Source organism: Lepeophtheirus salmonis, chromosome 8, assembly GCF_016086655.4.
Source record: "Lepeophtheirus salmonis chromosome 8, UVic_Lsal_1.4, whole genome shotgun sequence".
Lineage (NCBI taxonomy): Eukaryota > Metazoa > Arthropoda > Copepoda > Siphonostomatoida > Caligidae > Lepeophtheirus > Lepeophtheirus salmonis.
Window position 1 is genome coordinate 31905494 of NC_052138.2, and position 23066 is coordinate 31928559.

General features: G+C 31.4%; 1 protein-coding gene across 1 annotated transcript in view; it reads right to left on the reverse strand.

Annotated features, from left to right (window-relative positions):
• Ent2 (Equilibrative nucleoside transporter 2) overlaps window positions 1-21785 on the reverse strand; it is a 102516-nt gene extending 80731 nt beyond the window's left edge. Inside the window, exons 1-2 of the mRNA XM_071890287.1 lie at window positions 20693-21785; window positions 20150-20620 (exon numbers count right to left, since the gene is read on the reverse strand). Coding sequence (XP_071746388.1) covers window positions 20150-20620; window positions 20693-21092 — 871 coding nt within the window. The 5' untranslated portion in view covers window positions 21093-21785. The remainder of the gene's footprint in view (window positions 1-20149; window positions 20621-20692) is intronic.
• Window positions 21786-23066: the final 1281 nt, after the last annotated feature.

A 23066-nucleotide genomic window follows, 5' to 3' on the forward strand; every position in this document is an offset into this window, starting at 1 on the left:
TTTTTAATTCAAGTTTTTAGATTATTATTTCGATTCAAAGCCATATTTCGAAGTGAAATAACTATATATATATATATGAAAATTAAAGTAAATAACAATTTAAAAAAACATTCTAGCATTTATAATATGAAATATATATTAAATTATCTTGAATACTGTTTCTACAAGGCATGTCTTATAATACAAAAACATATAAAATGAAGGGTCTTATATATAAACTTATATTTTCTGCAAATTTTTTCATTTGAATTATATTATTGCTGGAACCAAAGAATAAATCTTATTTTACAACTAAAACTGTTTGCCGTAAAAGAAAGGTTTATTTTCATTGATTTTTTTCAGCTTAACTTTTAATTTTTTTATCGAAAATTTACTCAATATACAAAGTAAGGATGTGCACAAATATTCGAAAAAATAAGTAAATTACTTCCAAGGTTCCCAAACACTTTTTAGAGTTCGACTCTTAAGATATGTGGCCGACCATCTGGGACTCCTACATCTTTCATTGAGAGATGAATATAAAATTTCCAGACCATTTTATGCAAATAGATGACTTAAAGTCCATATCAGGCCTATAAAGTTCAAAGTAAATCTAAAGGTACTTTAGCCAGCTATGGGTACTCATTCAATACAGAAATCCAGAATTCGTTAAATGTTTTGGAGTCAAATTCTGTCACACACAAGCCTATGGTCACACACAAGTTCGATAAGCGTATCTTCTATATCAGACAACCAAAGATTAGCTGTGTAGAATCCCAAAGGCACCCCCTTTCAACCGTCAGCTAAAGCGCCAAAAGTTATGCGCAGATAATATTACTCGATTCTGGTACAAAGAGATATGTCTCCTTCCTCACCAGATTTGAACTTTTCTATATGAGGCACTTTGTAAAGGGGAACCAAATGGACCTCACACACAAATCTGGACTCACTAAAGTCCCTTATAGCGGCTCCATGGGACAACTTGTCCCATAAGTTTGTCATGAACTACTACAAGGCGTTCAGACGACGTGTAACGACAGTTATTGAATGTGAAAGTGGCCATATTGAGTTATAAAAAATGTTTTGTTAACATTATTTTTGTTGCTCGAGTCCATGTTTTGCTGTCCTATACATATAATTCTGCGGACGGACGCCGCTACCTGACTCTCAGTATCTTTATGTATATCTACAAGAAATGATATAATAATGTGCAATAGAATTAATTCTCAATGATTTATGTGTTATCCAAATGTAGAAACGAATTTATTTTTTCTTGTGCCATTTTCACCTCTCCTTTCCTCCTTCCAAGATAAGGGGTCTTGGACAATTTTTTCTTTTAAAAAGTCAATTTAATTTCATCATGATAACGAGCAAGCAACGTTTTTTTTCTTCTTTTTCTCTCATATTTGGAAATAATTATTATTTATGGATAATCCCAAAAATGAACATTTCATCGAATAGGATGTATGATTTACCTTTAATTAAAAAATGAATCAGATAAAGACTATTAATAATGTGTAGTAAATGATGTCCTTGAGAAGAGTAAAAAATAATACGATTAAAGATACCCATAAATCAAGGATTGTTTGCATAAAAATACCCTAAACTAGCGCTCGACAAGGATGCAAGCAGGGACAATTTATAATTATCGTATAGTATCCAAATAAACTGGTATTTTATAATGTTCAGTTATAATTAGTCATGAAAATCGGGTATGAAAACCAAAAAAAAAAAAAAAAAAAAAAAAGATGGTAACCGTGACAATTTGAGTAATGTCCTGAAAAAGGTCAGCTACTATCAGGACATTAGTAAAAGGAAGTTACTCTGATGAAGATCACCAATATTTTTTTTAGACGAGACAAAAAACTTTTTACAAAGTAAAATTTATTTGTTTTTCTCGAAAATTATAACATTTTAAGTTTTTTAAAGAAATAAAATATTTTTTATTTTTATAACTATAAAAATTAGGTAAAAGTGGGAAAGGGGCAATTGGCCCTTGGTACCTCTGTTCCAGCGCCACTGCATTGCCCCTTCTACTTTCAAAGATGATGTGACGAGCCTGGGTTTGCATTTGACCCAGCCTCTATTTATTTATAAGCCACGATAAAGTTTCTACCTATAAAGCGTTCTAAATGTTAATTAGGCAAAGTTTCTACGTTTAAATGTTATTCGACATAATTTACTTTAAGTTCAAAAGTAACCTTTATTGTAAATAAACGATAAAATTAATAAGGCAATGAAATAACCAACTACCAAATTACAAGCATATGTACAGTGTACGTACATAGTACAGTTAATAAAAATAGCATAGATGATAAGTAATAACCATATGCACATATTATATACTTATTTCAATATTAATATCAAAGCCTTTCTGCTCAATTTCTTACTCTTTTCAACGTAAATACACAATAAAATGATTTTTTTTTTAATATCATCCCTTAATTACAAGACATTATTAGATCTAAAAAATAAAAAGAATGGTAATAATTGATTGTATCCACTGATGTCAGAGATCATTAATCAAACCGACGTCATCTTGGATGCATAGAGTTAGTATGTACATAACATTCTTTAGATATTTAAACTAACATTGACTGAAGTTATTATTATTCTTCAATGAACAGACACACTTTGCTTTCATAATTAAAAGATGTCTCCCTCAGAAAATCTTTAGTGTTAATCTTTGTGTTTCATGAGCACACTCAAAACTGTGTAACTGTATATTTAGATATTCTCTCCTCAAAAATGAAAGAATAACAATGACAGTTTATTGGTCTAATACGACATGATGAGTCAAGGAGTACTGTAGTCTAGAGCCTAAAGTAGGTACAGTAAATTTAAAAAAAAGTATTCCATGTGTTTGTCGTCTATATGTCTCCAGTAATATGTATTTCCAAATCAATCTCTTTTTGTATTACTTTGGGTATTTATGTAGGACTATATGTTGACTAAGCAAGAGTAGTTCATAGTTTTTTGTTAAACTATCATTGGTCTTAAATTTTAGCAAGAAATGTGTAGGATTGTGTCATACAAAATTATAAACTGTTTTTGTCCCTGGTTCTCACTCATCAGCTTATCTACCGAAACTATTTTAAAAGGTTCGTGAAGGCAGTTTAATAAAATAACGTCATTTATTGACAACAATATTATCACGCAACTTCTTATTGTTATTATTTTTCAAAAAGTGTGGGGCCTATGAACTTAGTGGTATAAGTGCTTTATTTTATACTTCTGAAGACACTTTGTAACTCAGGATATACAGCTAAAAATTAACTCAGAGGTATTAAAATACCCGTTTCTATTCGAGTACGATCTTCAATTACCTGTGTCTTCTCAGTTCCCCCCCCCAAAAAAAAATACCCAGAAACTTAAAAAAAATGGGTTAAACCCCCTTGAGTTAGTATGCCTTTTAAATTAGGTGCTGACAAAAATATTTATTGGCTTCAGATAAAACATCAAACGCCCCTTGCGTGTCCCCCATTCGAAACATGGCCATTCTAAATCAGTATTTGAAACTGTCATGATTGATGATCGATACGAACTCGTGATAATAATTAATATGTAGGATGAGAGAGTGTGTATAGGGTGGAAATGCAGGAGTCTCACGCCAATGGCTTGAGACTTGAGAGCCCACATAGTAATTAATTTACATATTGTCAACGCTATGTAAATAGGAATAAGTTCAGATATATTTGAATTAAATCGAATTAAAATTAAGTAAAAGTTCCTTATGAATTGGCCCGATTTGTATTAGATTAATTAAGGATAAGAAAAGTAGGATAATTAGAGAAAAATATCTTCTTTTTTTTCTCATTGGAATTGTTGATTTTTCGTCTACACTATAGATATATGATAGTAAAATGACGTTATATTATGGAGTTTTAGTCCATATTAGGATTTGATATATCATAAAGCCATATATTAAAGAGATAAATTATTATTGGATAGTGACGTTTAAGTCATTTTATTTATTGGTCCAGTGTGCAATTAAATACACGTCAGTATTCTACCATTTTCCTTAATTTTAATGAATAAAGGGTTTTTATTCCTTATAAAATTGGCTAAAACAATGCTCACATTACATGAAAATGCTCTAAAGTCGTAGCATAAAAAACAGACCAACATAAAAAACTGAGTACGTCCATTTTATTACATCATTTTTTAAGAGTGTCTCTTTTTTCCTTGTTAAATTAATTTGTTATAGTCCTAAGAGAAGTTTTTCATAATTATTTTTATAATTGGACAAAAGTTTCTTAAATGAATTATGATTTAATTCTTAAATTAAAACCACAAATAAAATTCGGTAGTATTACTTATGTGGTAAAGATAGTTTGCTATATGAAGTTTTCTAAATAGTAAATAAATACAATGTAACCTTTACATATTAGGCAGTCAGAAAAGGGAAACTGAAAAAGTGACTGTTTAGTGCATGTGACCTCTTAAGGAAGGTTTGGGTATTTTTAAACAATTCAAAAGCTGAAAATTGTGTACAAAAGAATACAAAAAAAGATGATATTTACATTTGCCCAATAACGGGATAACATTCATTCTCAGATAGAGAGGAAGGAAAAGACAGAAATATGGGTAAAACTTTCATTTATGTTCATAAATGGATATTTTATTAATTAACTTGTCAAGAAAGGGTCTATCGTTTACCTCCCTTTTTCACTATAAGAACTAAGTTCAACACAAGGAAAGTTAACCCAAGACAAGTTCATCCCGAAGGTGAAAAGAAGAATTGAAAATGGTGACAGTTTAAATCAGGTTCATTTATGGTCCTATATTTTTGTTATGTAATAATTTGGTTGATTGCATGCCGGGGATTGCAGGTACACGCATAATACCCTCTTTTTATGCTATGAAATTCATGTTTGGGAACTGGATATGGCTGCTTGGTGAGATGACACTCCTAAATTAGATTACCTTTGGACCAGGTCTGACTGTATGCATCTAAATCTCAGGCAATTTAAGGAGAGTTTTTCTAATTTTTTAGAAATTCCAATCACTCCCTACCAAGATTTTTGATGATTTATTTTTGTTTTATATTTACTGAATTTTTTTTTTTTTTTTTTTTTTTTTGGGGGACGAGGTGGACCATGACTCTTTCAGATTTTCAGGTTTTTAGTTCATATTTATAGAGCAAAGTTTATCTGTATGAATGTTTGAATGAAAATAATGCATTTTTGATCCAAGGAATAACAATGTTTGTTGATTAAATCTAGCAGTCATTTTGCGTGTAGCATCGAGCGTATATAGAGAATACACTGTATATTGTGATCGCTGATCTATATAATGTATATATTTTGTATCCAAGAAATGACAATGTATTCGTATTAATGAAATATCGCAGGCTTTTTGCATGTAACATCGAGCGTATATATTGGATATCTGATTTTGTTCAACACGAAAAAAGGTCCGTGTTAGTGATTAGGGATCAAATCCATAGCTAAAATAAGAACTCAACTGAATCCCACGCGGAAAACGGACAAAGTCTGAATGGAAAATATGTCAATGATGGTAGTAATAACAATGGCACAGCTCAGATAAATCGGAATACTTACGAGGAGTCAAGCGATTCACTTAATGGTATACAAAAAATTAAAAAGAAGAAAAATAAAAATAAATAAAAAGGCCAAGAAAGATACAGCTAAAGATTAAAGAAAACCTCCTTATGAAAAGAATTATAATTTTTAGTATTATGATGTGATGACAACAATAAATTTGAGCGTGTATCTTGGTGAAAGAATAATATTATTATGTGTACGATATAAAATCTAGGGGGGCTCAGCAAAAAATGTATTAGTGTAAGGGGGGCTTGGGATAGTATGGAAAGTTTGGAAAACCCTGGCTTAAGATATAAAATAGTGTCCCGACAAGTTAAGTTAAATCTACCCCACCCCTTCGCTCTTTTATTTACACCGCCTGGTTCCTAAAACCACTTTTCCAGATCCATAAGAAGCCCTTAGCTATTGGGAACTAAGATAAGAGCGTATCATTCTGATGACGTAAAAAAATCATTGGAAAACACTGCATTTGCACAAAAAAAAAAATCGGAAAATTGACTTTTTGATTCAAGCTAATTTATTTTTCTAATATATTTATATTGGAAAATTGGCCTAAGGGCTGGTCCTTAGGACTGTCAGTACTAGAACTCTTTAAATAAAGAAGAAATATAGTTGAGTGACGCCATCAACGACCAAAATGTATACGTTTTTAGGACTGATTTGCAGAACTTAACTAAACCAGACTGAACTGAAAAGGATTGCAGTCTTCATTTCTAAATAAGAACGGACTCAGCAAGACTGGGGGAAAATAAAATTATCATCTATGATGATAATTTTATCGAACTTATTGTTGGATACTTTCTCAATTAACTAGTTTCATATTTGGAGGGATCCATGATGGGAGGAATGTGTTTCCTAATCAAAATTTACATATAAATTACACCTCCCAAAAAAAGAAAGCTTGATAAATGTATCCAAAGGTAGGGATAAATAAAAAAGTAGGGGGTGGATTAAGATAATGAGAATTGAGCAACGACTCCGCATATAAGGTAAACCATATGACGTCACATAATGATGATGAAAGCAGTAGGGAGATAATTTGTTTGTTGATGTTGTTCTAATAGAAAACACAAACAACTTTTTCCATGATTAAAAGAACGATGAGAAAAGAAAACTTTAATTGAGCTCAATGAAGAGTTTATTCAATCATATTTATATTGTGTAGAAATGTTTCCTCCAGGCTTTTTTTCTTTAATTGAAGGTATATTAATAATAAGATAATTACTTGGATTTTTCTCTTCACCATCTGAAGCAAGAAGATCCTCAATTTCAAAGACATCATTGATATCCCGAAATAGCTCCTTCTCATCAAAAATGAGTTCCCCAGAGTACATGGAGTAGAATTTTGTCATTTTTTCACAGCAGGAATTCCTCTCACACACTCACAAGTAAAAAAACTAAACTGATGCCTTAATCATCGTCATTTTTATTCTTTATTAAAGTAATTACATGTATACAATATTGATTCGAGTATTTATGTATTTTTATATATATTGTGTGTACAACATATTTTAAGTAGTATATATTTCTTATATACTTAGGTACTCCCATTTGAAGTAAAGCTTCAAATTACTTTGCACATGGAAACCTTTTGGAGAGAGAGAAAAAATAAAAAGAGTTTTTAGGAGGGCGTGAAGTGAGCCTGATTTTCTTATCAAATACTAATTTCTACTAATAAAAAAAATATATATTATTATATATGTTATGTAGTATTACTCATTAATGCAAGCTCATTTTCTGTCTATTCTGAGAGTCCTTCAATTTACAACCTTGCTATATTTATTCAGTTTGAGTAGCACGATTTTCTTATATATATATATTAGGGTGTACCGTAATGACAAAAGTTAGGAATTTGATATCGCAAGATATTTTTTGTTTTATTCCTTTAAACAAGAAAATAACCCTCAAACGTCCAAAAAAAGGGTCTTTCATGGATGCGTGTTGATTTAAAAATCTGTAAAATGTCCAAAAAAAATTTGATGTTGTTTCTTTAAAATTATGGATTTGAATCCAGTTACAGGATTTTTATTTTATCAAGTATTCTAGATAAAACATATGTTTTGCAATAGTATTTTTACAATATTTCTCTAACTTACCTCATGGGTTGAGCATTTTATTTGCAAACATTCTGTCAATAAATAAATATCATCTTTTGGTCATACGTATCATACACCACTTCATATTTATTACTCAAATTTTGTTTTTAATACAAAGTGTATATATATTATTATCAAATATACTTTTGTTGTTCATTTATGCCAAATAAGACACCCTACAAGTTTGAGAAACACTAGTGTAAATATATATATGAGTTTCTCAAACTTTTTGACCATTTACAGCATCTCCTCAGTTATACTTAGAGTTAAAATATTTGTAAGGAAAAGACTGCCATTAAAATTAGAAGAGGAAAAACGGTTGGCCCGTGTGCCCTTTCTTCGTTTTTTGGTTCATTATTTAATTGGTCGTCGTGGTGTTAACTTATTCCTCTGAAGTAAGGATTATTGACTATTTTTGGTGTAAATTGTTTTATAAATGCTTCATAATAAATATACGAATTTAAATTGAATTATGATACTTTCCCGGCACTAATACTGTTTTAATGTAGAATTGATAGCAGTAATTCCTGCAAAATATAATTTTGGTGATGGGTAAAAAAGATTGTTTTTGTTCCGACTCGTAGCTATATATAGATATGTATTAGTGCTGAAAATTGGCATGAAAAAAAGTATTTGCTTAATCGGCTATAGTTAAGCTCCTTAGAACCAACTAAATCAAAAATATTTAATGTAATAATTTTAAATAAGCAATTTGGCCTGTGGATAATGATATAACTAAATAAACATCAATGAGGCCATGCCCCTTGTTTACTTATTTTAGTTTGTAAACAAAGCTGCTGAGAATGGCGCTGTTTTGTGACAAAAAAAATCCAACTTCCTGAATTATAATGTTATTGATATAAAATATAGGCCCACTACTCAAATAGACGGTACTGTAAAAGTGCTTTACATCATACGCCATTTAGACAACTAGCTCCAGACTGTCACACCACCTTACGGATATTTTTTTTTCATTTGCTCAATACTCATTCAATGTTGGTTGAAATGATTGACAGAAAATTTCTCTTGTACACAAAAATACTTCATAAATCTTAAATCCTTTATGTAACTATTAGTAGTGATGGAAAAGGGTAGGAATGGGAATTTTGTAGAGCCTGAGGAGAAGGCTGGAGCGATATTAAACATTAATACATTTGACATAATAATTAATATCTAACATTAATTACCTATTATATAATTTTGGAAGGATGATCATCATTCATCAGATACACTTTAGCCCATAGGCTTATGTACAATATCATAATTTAAGGAATTTTAATTTAAAGAAGGCGACTGGACGCCTTTCAGCACTACAAGTTTGATTTTTGAATATTTAGTTAAATAGATGAATTGAACTCACTCATTTATTTTTGATCTATTTTAGAAACATTAATAAAACCAATCACGTTTATATTTTCCTTATTCGAATTAACTTCAATATCAAATATAATTATGTTATAAGTAGTATTATTGTCTCAGTCCTTACTTAGGAACAAGGGCCGCGGTTTGGTCGAGTCCCACTTTTAGGTCCTTAAAATAATATTAAATCGAACACTTTTGACATTATTGATAGTGTTTACCTTTTTTAATATTCCGTTACATAATATAATATATTATAAAAATATATTGTATCTATTATATTGGATTATAAAGAAAAAATGAATATTTTAATGCAAGATATTTGCAAAGATCTTAATAAATATCTCAAATGTCTTATTTAGTATTAATAAACCATTGATATTTTCAGGAAAAAAACGACTGACAGTCCTAAGGACCGGATTTAAAAGTGAACTGGACCGAATAAATAAGGAACATAATATAATTCATAATATTTTATATCAATATAAAAATGGATAAAGATAATATTGATTGCTTGCGCTCTTAGAAAGAAATTATTTTCCTAACTTGAAATTAACACTCTAAATATTTGATTGACAATTAATTTCCTATTTATTGACCATTTCAATGCAATAACTTCTTCGATAAAAGACGTTGTTACCTTTATTTATCTTGCAACTTTGTTTTTACGGGAAAAAGTCCATTAGTCAATTGGTAGTTAAGTAATCCTTCCCAACTAATGAAATATTATTCATCAATTAAATTGTTAAACAAGAACTCATTCAAATGCAACAAACCAACGATCAGAACATTGATAAGAAGAAAATCAAAGACAAAACCCACAGTTGATATAATATAAAGGTAATTTTTTTATATAAGTAAATATCACGTTATTAAATACGTCATCCTTTAGAAAAAAAAAGATTACGCCCCGCCCCATCTTAAGGAATCCATTTTTGGTTGCAAACTCCATTTTTGCAGATTTTTTTTAAATTGACTAGTTAAAGTAAAAATTGACATCTGACAACAAAATACAAAGTAAATTTGTAAATACATGAGCTAACACTCTAAGAGATTCCAACATCCACTAATGACGTCATTAGCATTTAAAAAATGACATAATATTATTTTTTGTAAACAAATACAATTTAGCGGGAATATTTTTGAACTTATTGTTCATGTACAAAGTAAGTACACAAATTTTCAGACTTTTATGCTCCCTCTACTCCCATATTTATATTTCCCAGACATTTTTTAAACCCCTTTCCTTAAAAGGTACTTGATGTAGTACCAAGCATTACCCAGAGTTAGTATGTGTCGTAAAACAGACACACTTTGCTTAAATAATATAGAAGATAACTACCCAATAAATCATAAGTGTTACTCACCGTTTTTCATACGCACATGTGTAGCTACTCAATACATAGACGTTCTCTCCTCAAGAATGAAATAATTGATATAACGGCTTGAGAAAAAATTAATAATATAACTAATGAGAGTACTTTAGTCTAGATTTTAGAGCACTACCTGGCTGAACCTTGGCTCCACACGCTCGATGCTACATGCAAAACGCCTGCAAGACTTCATTAATATGACTACATTCTTATTTCTTTGATCAAAATTATGTATATGAAAATGATTTATTTTCAAACATCCATATATTATTTTTTACTCACTAGATTGCTCTTAAATTAAATCATTGATACTATTTAAAGACTTTTGCACGACAATTCGTAATATTTTTGCCATAGAAACGGATGTTTACCTCAACTCAGTCTTATAAAGTCTTATGGTCATATAATGAAATGCACTAATTCCCTTTATGGATCCTTCTTTCATATTGAAGGAATCAAGAGTGGATGTTAGTATAAAAGGGGCTAGGTACTTTTGCCTTAAACTATTTTGCCTCAGAATATTTTGCCTCAAAGATATATCACCATAATTCATAAATAAATGAGATTTATACTTTGTTTTTGTTTATTTTTGATTAAAATTGATGTTTGGTTTAAATTTTAAATCAAAACATTTAAAGTGCATTAAATGTCTGTTTTCTCTTTAAAAAAAGGATGAAATTATGCCCATAAGTTTTAATGTTTACAACAAAAAATCTCATTATGTAATGAATTTGAATCAAAGATTAAATAGGTAAGAAAATTAGTATAATAAGAAACACAAAAGTTACCCAACACGGCAACAATTCGAATAATAAATGGGATAATCACTTCTCTCTTATTAATTATATTTAGAAAGGATGGATTATTCATACTAGCAACGACTTATGGATTGACGAACAAGTAAAATATGAGCCAGGAGCATAATTTTATCATTATTCCAATAGAAAACAAAGATTTAATGCATTTGACATTAATAAATATTTTATTTTTTGATTAAAAAAAAAACTCAAAGGGAATATCAATTTTAACCAATAATAAACAATTACGACATACAAGCCTAATTCAATTTACATATTAAGATAAAATATCGTTAAAGCAAAATGTCCTGGGGATAAATGGTTAAAGGGAAAAATTCCTGAGGCAAAATAGTTTAAGGCAAAAGTACCGAGCACCATTATAAATACCTTATTTTAGTTTTTTTCATTTAGATTTACACACAATATCGCCTGCATTCACAATTTCAAATGTCCTCCTCTCCTACGGTTGTACCATGTACAGTTTTAGAGTTGTAAATCAATAGCAGTTTTGGTATGTACAAAAACCACCTGGTATCTCCGACATTTTTTTAATATTTTTAGAGCAGGAGAGCAGCTGAACTGTCATTACATTATATAAGATTTGCTGCAAGCAGTTGAAAGTGGAACGAAAATAAACACTAATCTGACTCTCTATCAAGCTACGACCAAGGTTGGAATTATAGGGATTTCGATACTCAATTATAGTCCGAGTCCAAGTGTAACTACACGAGAGTCCTTTGAAAAGTACATCCAAAGTACGAGAGATGGCACTACTGGAGCGTATCAAGAATATGTTTAGTTAGTAGCATCTCTAGGAAGAACACACACCAACTTTCAGCCAGATTAGTCTATTTCTTTCTGTTTGGCATTCGTTTAAATCGAGAAAGTGGAGTGATTCTGAAAAAAAGAACGATAAAGAATTTCGTGAGTTGATTAAACACTACTTTATGAAAGGCAAAACGCCTCAGGAGACTAAAAAGACGCTTGATAAACATTATGTGGACTCTGCACCTTCGATTACAACAGTTTATAAGTGTTTTTTTGGCGTGACCATATGGGGACAAGTGTCACTGAACGTGATGGACGCCTTGCTAAGGTTACTACACTAGAAATCCATGATATGGTGACGGATGACAGAAGTGTTAAGGTGAGTGAGGTTTCTAGTGCTGTGGGCATCTCGAGTTGGAGCCCTATTTCCATTAATTTTGCAACCACAACTGCTGAGGTTTAAGCTGGCCCATTGTTGTAATGGAAAATGATTTTTTTGTAGGCCAATCGTGTGTGTTTTTTTTTTGCAGCTCAGTTTTCAAAAGGTCCAATGACGATAAATAATATGCACCTGTTATAGTTTTACTCTTTTCCAGATTGTAGATTAAGATTATTCTTTGGGAATCCCAAAGACAAATGATATAATCTTTCCGACCGATTACTCGATTAAAAGAAATGCCAAACAGAAAGAAATAGACCAATCTGGCTGAAAGTTGGTGTGTGTTCTTCCAAAAGATGCTACCAACTAAATCTAACCTTGATTCACAGCAGTAGCACCATTTCTCGGACATTTTTTGAACGACCCTTGTTACTCTACAACAAAACCTCTGTGTTACTTCCATCATTCATGAGTAGACGCATTTTATAATTAGCTGTTATCTCCTCATGAATAAAAGAATAATGATAACAGCTTTACAAAAATATAAAATCTGTTTAGGTTGCCAACAACAAATAATCTCGCACATAATTTACAACTTTCATTAAAATGGATAATGTATTCTTATTCTAAATATTAGTGATGGAACAATTAATCGATATCAGAGAATCGGGTGTTTTTTCTGGAATCGGGAAAATAATGTTAATTTGCGATTCTGATTGGTATTTATTAATGGTATTGAAGTATTTATTATTATCATAAGTTATGAAAAAAATAGCCCCTCTCCTCCCTCCCCCAACCAAAAAGGTGCATTTTACTATAAAATTCAATATTTGAACTTTTTTTTTTATTAGAAAATAATGTTTTTTACAAAAATATATCCAAAAAAATTGAATAGAAACTTTTTTTTCGAATATTTTTGATTAAAAATTTAATTTTTGAAAGTTTTTTCAAAAAAAAAACTTCCTTTTTTTTTTTTGAGAACTGTTGAGAATTTAAAAAAAAGGTATTATTTTTTGTAAACTGCTGTGCATTTTGTAATTTTTCAATTTTTTTTTTCATAAAACTTAATTTTTGGATTTTTTTTACAGAAAGTCAAAAAAAAATTACCCCTCCTCCCTCACACACACCAAAAAAAATATATTTTTTAATCCTGTGGACGCCCCTGACAGCAAAAATGTATTTTTTAACTTTCTACTATAATATAATATTATAATATGTGAATGTTTGTGTGTTTGTCCGCAAATAAAAACGCATAACCAGGGTATTTATTAACACAAACAGAGACAAACACAAACTTTAGACATCAAATAAAAGTTATTCAGAATTCTGAGTTACGCATTTAAGGCCATATTTAATTCTGATCAGATCAGATTCAGATTTGTGGAGGGAAAGTTTTTTTTCCCTAATAAGTTGATTTTTTTCGTAAAACAAGATCAATTCCCCGTGTCTCAAAGTTGTTTATTTTTATATAAGTATGGGTTGTTGATTCAAAAATGCACCAAAAAAATCGAAAATCAAAAAACAAATTACTTTTCTAACAAAAAGAAGGGAGAACGAATATATTGAATATGAATTAAAAATGGAATTAGGAAGAGGATTAGCCATCTTGTCATACTATGAATTATTAAAATAATTCGAACAAAAATATATAATAGGGCTATATCCTATCCTACTATAATATAATTTTATAGTAGGTGTTTGTATGATCATATATTTGTAAGCGGATTAGCAAGTTTGTCTTAGTATGTGCATCATAAAATAATTCGTAATAATATATATGTATATAACGTGTACATCCTAGTTATTTATAATAATATTAAAGAATTGGAATTGGCATAGAGAATTTGTACTAAAATCTCATGAAAATTGGCATCGGCTTTATTTTGGAATCATCCTATCACTACTAAATATCATTTTTGAGGGATGTTAGTGAATAACAAAAATTATGATGGGGGAACTTGTTAGAAATTATTAAAAATATTAGGCGTCTTTATTAGTATTGAGACTCGGTCCAAAACGAATTCTTTTTTCAGTTCGTCCTGAAGATATTTTTTGCAGACCGATTTGGACCGAAAAATCGGTCCAAATCGGTTCGATTTTTTTTTTCAGTCTCACTTTGTAGACTGATTTTGATTTGGTTTCAATTTTGTGTGTCATTCATTTTTTTTTTCAAAAAAAAAAAAAAATTAAAAGTACACGCTAAGTTCTAGAACAGGGGTTTCTAAACCTGGGTTCCATTGAACCCTAGGTGTTCGGTGAGTCAGTCTCAGGGGTTCGGTGGAGATCAAAACAAACATGACTTTTGATGACACGCTCATATTAGAGGAATCAAAGTTAATCCGAGTTATCTCTGTTTAAACTTCGTATAACATCATTGTGATTTCTGCCCAGTGCTCTGAATGTCAAAGTGAAGAGATTCACCCAAGCGCGGGTGAGAGACCATTTTTTATTCTAGATCAACTGTCATTCATTTTTTTAAGGAATCAAAAAATGAATTAAAAGTACAAAAACCAAAGCTGAAAAAGTTCTAGAACAGTGGTTCTCCTGAAACCTGGGTTCCATTGAACCCTAGGTGTTCGGTGAGTCAGTCTCAGGGGCCAAGGAGCACTTCCTGGTGGAGATCAAAACAAACATGACTTTTGATGACACGCTCTACTTGACCAATTAAGAAGGGTTTGGTGAATATTCATATGAAACTTGTGGGATTCAGTACTTCCAACAAAATTAAGAACCAGTGTTTAGAACAAATACTGTATACATATAAAGATTAGAGGGATCAAAGTTAATCCGAGTTATCTCGTGTTTAAACTAGCCTTTTGGCGTATAAAAGACCGTCATTGTAAGAAAAACCTTGCAGAGGTTGAAAAAACATATGATGTCATGTTATAAACAATTTATCTTTAAAATCAGTCCAGTCTATTTTTTTTTGGGACGGAGCAAGACCGAGTTTTTCCATTGAACCGATCTAGAATAAACTTTTCCTGTGGACCGATCTGGACCAAAATTTTATATGAGATCGGCCCAGTTTTTTTGATAGACCAAAGTAATTCGGTCCAACAAAAACTATAACGGTCTCAGACCGGTCTAGAATTTCCAGACCGAAACCCAACACTAATATACATATATCCATATCTACCATCTATATATATATCTATTTAAAGATGTATTATGATTTCTTTATCCGTTAACATTTGTGGTATAGTATATTTATGAAGATGGATATGCAAATTTTGACTGTCTTGAAACCAAGCCATACATACATATATTCATTTTATTTATAGATATATAAATATGTACCCTTATACATACACAAGTATAATTCTAAAATACACACGAATAAACAAAGATTCAAAAGTGATTTAATTCATACATATCCATGTTTGAATATGCATAGGTATAATATATTAGATCCATACTTTTATATAGCTAGAAAAAATAGGTTTTTTTTTCTTTTTCATTAATAAATGTATGAAGAGGAGAATGTTCAGAAAGTTTTATAGAAACCATCATCAAGGAAATGTGGATATCATCTATATTAATAAAGCAAAGTTTATCGGTATGAATGTACCATTGTCTGTTGGAACACAAAAATAGTCATTTTTGAACTAAGACATATCAATATAATCGTATTAGTGTTAGATCGGTCCTAAGAAGGATTTCCTAATCAGTCCCCCGACTTCTGTCTTTTTTATTTATATCGGTCTGAACACTTTTTTATCATTCGAGGGTCCTAGCAATTTTGTAGCTATTCTTCACTACTATTTAGCATTAAATAATATAAAAGCGAAGAAAATAATGATTAATAGCTAGAATCTATAATAATAAGTTCTAGCCACACACTTCCCCTACTTTAAACTACAGGTATCTTCTCTCTTAGAGAGAGGTTATGTTCAACAGCTCAAAGGACAAAGTACCCCCGTCATTTCAGTTATTGCAGTTACCATTAAAGACACCACTAGGATTGACGCATTTTATTAGGACCGTACAGACGGGACTGCGGTTTTTTTAGACTGATGCAACACTAAGTCCTATTAATGAAATCTTGCAGGCGTTTTGCTTGTAGCATTGAGCGTGTGTATGGGGCTCCTTGATGTATATCATATCCAAATTGTAGATCTAAAAACTAATAATGTAGTCATTTTCATGAAATATCGATGGCATTTTGAATGTAGCTTTTTTTTTTACCAGCTGCTATAATTATCCTTTCATTCACGAGGGGAAGACATCTATGTATTGAGTAACTACGTATTAGTGTACTCATGAAAAATGGTGAGTAACATGGAGGATTTATTAATGAGATATGATTTATATTATTAAAGCAAAATGTGTAATTTAGCCGACGCCTTATTACTCCGAGGTGTTGCTGAAAATCTGTCAAAATTGCAGATTTTGACGGATTTTACTCACAATTGAAGTTACTCCCTCAAGGATTAGAACAAAAAAATATGTTTAGTTATTTGTCATTAATAATATTATGCGATTTTATAATGTGTTATTTTTCATCATAAAGTTTGAACAAAATACGAGTAATTTTTTCACGAACAATTTTCCCCCATAGCAATTTTCTCCTGGGCAATCTTCCATAATCAATTTTACCCATGGCAGTTTTTTGCGCATGTATAAGGATACCCTATGAATGTACCCAACTGGTCTTGCCACATACAGAGGTTTGAAAGGGTAGTGAAAATGGAGGGATTAGAGTTATAGAGACAAACAGAAGGCTTACGTCAAAAAAAGAACAAAAACAGTACTTGAGAAACTTGACAATGTTTATGCACTCATAAAATTATTTCATTTGAGTAATTTTCATATGAGCCAAAAAAATATCAAACCGCTTAAATAGAGGATTCCATATCTTGAGTATTAATAATGATACGTATCTCGTTATAAGGTTAAAAGATGTGATGTTGTGTGTGCGTCTTTAATAAAAGTATGTAGTAGTAGGTATGTAGTCTAATGGATAAAAAATATATAACCAATATTTTTATCTTTATTTTGTATTCGTTTTTTTTTTTTTTTTTTTGGAAAGAGAGGGAAAATAATGTTTTGTCATTTTTTATTACTTTCTTCAAAATACATGTACATATTTATGAATTAATATTGAATACTTGACTATATACAATAGATTAGGAAAAAGTACATTCGTATTTTTCTCTATATTTCAGTACTTTATACGAAGTGTTACAATCATACAATTTAAGCCAAGTATACCCTGTTCTATTCGATAACTTGTTCCAACGAGAATCCTACTTCATAATGGCCTTCTCGTAGCCCTATATTGAGGCAAAATTAGAGCCCTCAAGTACGTTGGTTATAGACAGGAACAGATGGTAGTCACTTGGTACAAGGTCCGTACTGAATAAGAACTTCCCATTTAACTCCTGAGTAGTGAATGTCCCGTCTTACTACTCTTAATTATGTTCAAAATCTGTTTGAACAATCGTGTGTGCTCTTAAGAGACCCTGAATATTTGTTGCGGGAGTTATAATTGCAAGTCCTTGAGTAAAATTATGGATTGACATTGGAATAATTCTTATCAATATCCTTGTTTATTCCCTTCTCAGCTGCTTGTAGCTGATCTTATGTAGCGTCTTGACAGCTAGACTGCTCTCCTAAACATTTTTCAATTTGTCAGGTTTACCATGTGACTTTTTGCTTTCTTTTTTTAACAAATACAAAATACACGCAATTTTCATCACTAATTAGTTTCTCCACTCTATGAACTCTACTTTTCTTTTTAATATATAGCACTGAGTATTAGCTACACACGCTCGTTGCTACGTAGCGTGTGCAATTAAAGCTACATCAGAATCTTTAGATCAAGCAACCACGCAGTTCTAAAATATAAAGTGCTCACACGAAAAAGAGACCTTACAGACAAACAGATACACAAACTTTGCTTTATTGATATAGATACGTATGTTTTATTTGCATATTATAGTTACAAATGATTAAAAGTATAACATAATCTAATCTATCATCTAAAACTTTTTTTGGTTTGCAAATTATATGTAAGATTCTGTACATATATTGCCTATGAGTGAAAATATATTAATCATTATTTTTGATAGGTACTTGAAAAAGAAGAGATAAAAAGTTTCATAAACTTTGTCTGAGAAGAATCAGTATAAGCTATCAGATAAGTAATTCAGCGTGTCCTAGAACAGTGATTCTCAAACTAAGTTACACGGAGTAACGACGAGAAGAAGGGGGAGTATAATTTAAGAAAATGTCACTTAAAAATATAATATTTAATTGTAAAATATCCAGAAATATGTATCTTATAAAAAATGTCAATTAATCTTCTGTCAATATTTTGTAATCATCTCAATATAAAAAGTTTAAGAACAACTATCCTAGAACCAAACAACATTTCATAGGTACATTCTATGTTCGGGCCTATATGTATATTACCTATAATAAAAGTTTTAATTTTTTGAATAAATATGTTTTTTGACTGCACAATGGGGTTTTTTTTCTACTAAAGAGTATCAAAAAACCAATATCTACTCATTTGCAGGTCTCTGATTCTCTATTTCGCATGGTACTTTTAAAATAAAAAATAGGTATATTTAGGTCAAAATGAGCCCTTGTATCAGTCAAATCCTAAAAATAAGGGCCATTGTAATTTACTCTTATAGAGGGAGACATTTATCAAAAAGAAACTTTAGAGAGCATTAAATTTCAAAAAAAGAGGTATCTAAAGTGGATTCATCGTATCCAGTTTTTTTTTTTTATTGACAATCTGAGGAGTGTTTATTTTTATTTTGATCATGAAATACAGATAGTAACACTGTGGATTTGTTCCAAGTTATGGATGAACTTGGAGTAGAGTTATGGAACAACATCGGTGTAATTCCGACCTATGTCTATGCTAGACACGGGTGGGATTTATTTGCATTACCTTCCTTTCATAGATACTTGTAGCTGAACTAATCAAACGTAATGAACAACTAAACTGTTCTGCCATCAAACATTCCTTAAATTGTCTGGGTTATCTAGTTATTATTTGGGTTTATTTTTCGTAACATACTGAAAGTGCTCAAAATTTACAACCCTTAATTACACTTATAACTGGTGACTGGGTAGTCCTTATTTATTCGGTCTAGTCAAGTCTTTGGACTATCAGCACTAGAATGGATTAAAAAGTAATAAATAGAGTTGATTGATTTATTAAGGACCGAACTCTATTAGTTTTCGGACTGAATTGTACCGAACCGAGACTAAACTGGACGTGACATTAGTCTTCAGTCCTAAGTAAGGACCACCACGGTACTACTGAATACTTTTCAATAAATCATCAATGTTACTCTCCTTTTTTTTTATGATCAGATGTACACGTAGTTACTTTATACTTTGATTAACTCTCTTCAAGAATGAAGGAATAATGGAAAACGGGTTTGGAAAATGAAAAATATTATTCATTTTTGATTTTTCAAACGAATAAGTTTATATTTTTTACAACTCTACCTATTCATCATGTATTCTTTCTTTCTCAAAACGTGGAGATTCTATAGTATTTATTATGTATAATTACTTAGAGATACTATTGGAAAATTTTTTAACTTCTTGAACTAAGTTTGTTTTCTTGTTATTGCACACACACACACAAAAAGTCAATAGAATTAATTGAAATACTTTTAAAATAGTCTTATTTTTCAATCTAATGTTGCTTATTTTATTATTATAGTAAAGAAATAAATTATACAAAAATTTAAAAAAATGTTTAAAGTTTGAGTACTTTTTCTATATTCAGAGAGAGGGAGTTAAATGTTGCATGTACACATCCTCTCTAAAGTTATTGACTTTTTTAAGGAGAAAGATTTCTTACCTCGATACGTTGAGTATTGATCCTCAGTCCTTCGATGACCATAATCCCTATTACTACGATAGTCCTCAAATCCATTGTCCCCTGTACCCTGTATGTTTTGTTGTCGAACAAGTTTTGTGGTGTTGGAGGAGTTAAACCCGCCCAGGGAGGGATCATTGGAAGTACTTTTGAGGAGACTTGAGGTGTCCTTTACTGGATAGTACGTCTCATCAAAGTCTTTTAAGGCTTCTCCATATGAGGAAGACGCCGTGGGAGCAGTCTGGAATTGGTGGTGACGCGCAGCTACTGTGGCAGCTGTTGCTGTGGAAGAGTACCAATCGGATCTTCCTGGACCTGAGTTAACGTCATTGGGAAGGTCGGATAAATCTTCTTCATAGAGCTTATCATGGTGATAGTCGGTGCTAGAGTTGTTGTAGCCAGAGTAGGAGCTGTTTCGATAGGTCTGAGATGCTCTTGCATCGGAGTTATAGTCTGGAAATAATAACGATTTGGTGATGATGGATTTTAGTCATATTATGTACCTATGTACTATAGAATACTCACTTGAGGATGATGGATAGGAAACATCGTTATTGTAGGGTTCTCTGAAGTTATTTTCTTCATTATTTGGATGATATGTTTCAAAGTCACTGTGATATGTATCGTCAGATATGTTACGGACAAATCGTCGGAAATAGTTCTCACCCGATTCAATGTCAAAGGAGGAGCGGGGATCAAAGGTACCACTACTTTGATCATTAGATTCATAGTTATATAGTCTATTAAAACTACTGAAGCGTCCAATACCTTCTGGGACATTTAGATCCTCTTCTTCTATAGATTCTCTTCCGAAAATACGATCTTCGTTACGAGCCGAGAGAGAATACCGACGGCTATTATCGGGATAAGAGTTATAGCCACAGTTAATATTATAGTCTTCTGTATTTTCCTCAATTCCATACATCACCCTTGTATTTTTGTTGTGAGCATTATAAGAATGTTTCTTTCCTTTTGGAACTGAGGATGAGGTTGGGATGGAGGCAGGAGTATCAATTAAATTTTTGGAATCAGCAGTAGTAGAAGTAGTAGTAATCAGTCCCTTAACAGGATACGCGCCTCTCAAAGAAGGGGTGAGATTCTCAAAATCCCTTTCATCATAATCAAGACTTCTTTGTTTTGGAAGGATAAGTTGATCGGGCGGTGCGGGCTCTGGAGGTGAGGGTTCAAAATCTCTCTCGTCGTAATCTAAACTCCGTTGCTTTCTTACAATGGGTCTTCCTTCGTCATCAATCTCATCAAATATCAACTCTTCTGATATGTATGAATTGTGCTTTCTGAGTTTCGCTATACCACGAAGTCTCTGTTCTTCTAAGATCTCTCGACTCCTCTGTCTCTCAGGGTATAGAGTTCCAATATCAGGTAGGAGTCTTTTTCTACGATGGGAAGAACCTTCTTTGAGGATACTTCGTGCTTGTGTGGGTCGGGAAACTGGTTGGTGTAGGTGTGCAAGAGCTTCAGCCTCTTCATCTAAAGGGGACAAAGGTTCACGGAAATGGACTTGAAGTGGTGCGGCGGACCGACTACTACTACTAGTTCTATAACCCCCCGGTATGGTGAACACCGTCCAGGGGAAATATTGCAAGAAACAGGACGACGGTTAAAATGGGATCAATTTGAGTCAAAGGAGAATTGATGGGGGGAAAAAACCAATTTGAAAACAGATTTCTCAATTCTCTTCCTCTTTTTTTAGTGGCTTTTGGTAGTAATTATTGAAGAATGAAGAAGATACGTAAAGCCCTTGCCAGATATCGTCCCCTATTCCTTTCCTCTTATTCTTGAAGAATACTCAGGCTCCTTACCTACACTGGGCTCACATTTCACTAGTTTCATTCTACAAAAGTTAGGTGACAAACGATGCATGTGTGTAATTATATGCATAGAAAGACAGAGTGTACAATTTTTGAACTTAGAGTTTGTTTCACACTTTAAATACTTTCACTTTGACGCACTCAACTTTCATTCATTAAATAGGCATAAATCAACAGCAACAATCATTCAAGATATGTTTTATATAATTAAGAGATATTAAAAATACAATTTGACAATTCGATATTTTGGATTTGTTGTCGACGTTTTTTCTTTCTTCTTTTCTTTTTCCTCATCGATGTGTTTTTTGATTGTCTCCTCTCATGGTGTTGGTCCTGATGAATGACAAGAAAATATAATTGGATGTCCCTATCTTGGAGTTTTTTTTACTACTAGGCTTAAGAAGTACTATTATTATTTTCTTGTCTTTCCTTTATTGAACGAAAGGAGAAGAAGAAAAAATGTAGAGAAGAAGAGAAGACTGAAGAAGAAACAGAGAAAGAGGAGGTAAAAAAAAGCTCCCTTCTCAGTACTCTTGTAATATGATTTTGTTTTCTTCAATGAGAAAAAAAAGCGCCCAAAAAATGGTTTAAAAAGGTCAGAGATATACATATATATAAGTATAAGAGAGAAAGGCAGAAAAGTATTTAAAGGCACAAAAATAATAGCATCTTCCACATGCTTCATCATTACTAGAGCTAGCAGTATCATTTGCTACTTACATATTTGTTTTTTGGCTCATGTATATAATATACACATGATGTTATGTGCGTAGATGACACATCTAATAAATCCACATCAAACAAAAATGAGTTCATTATCATTCTTTGGATTTATTCATTGTATTAATGTAAATGATCTTAAGTGATAGATGAAGGGGGGTTATTAGGATATATCATGAGCTTACCTATTGGTGATACATAGTATATGTAAATTCTATGCACATTAAAAAAATAATTTTTCATGGCTTTATCATCATTATTCAGGGGTTTTTGTAGGATTATATTTGAAAGGGGAGCTTAAATTAAAAGATTTCAAAAAAAAAATTTAAAATATTAAATTTTTAGAAAAA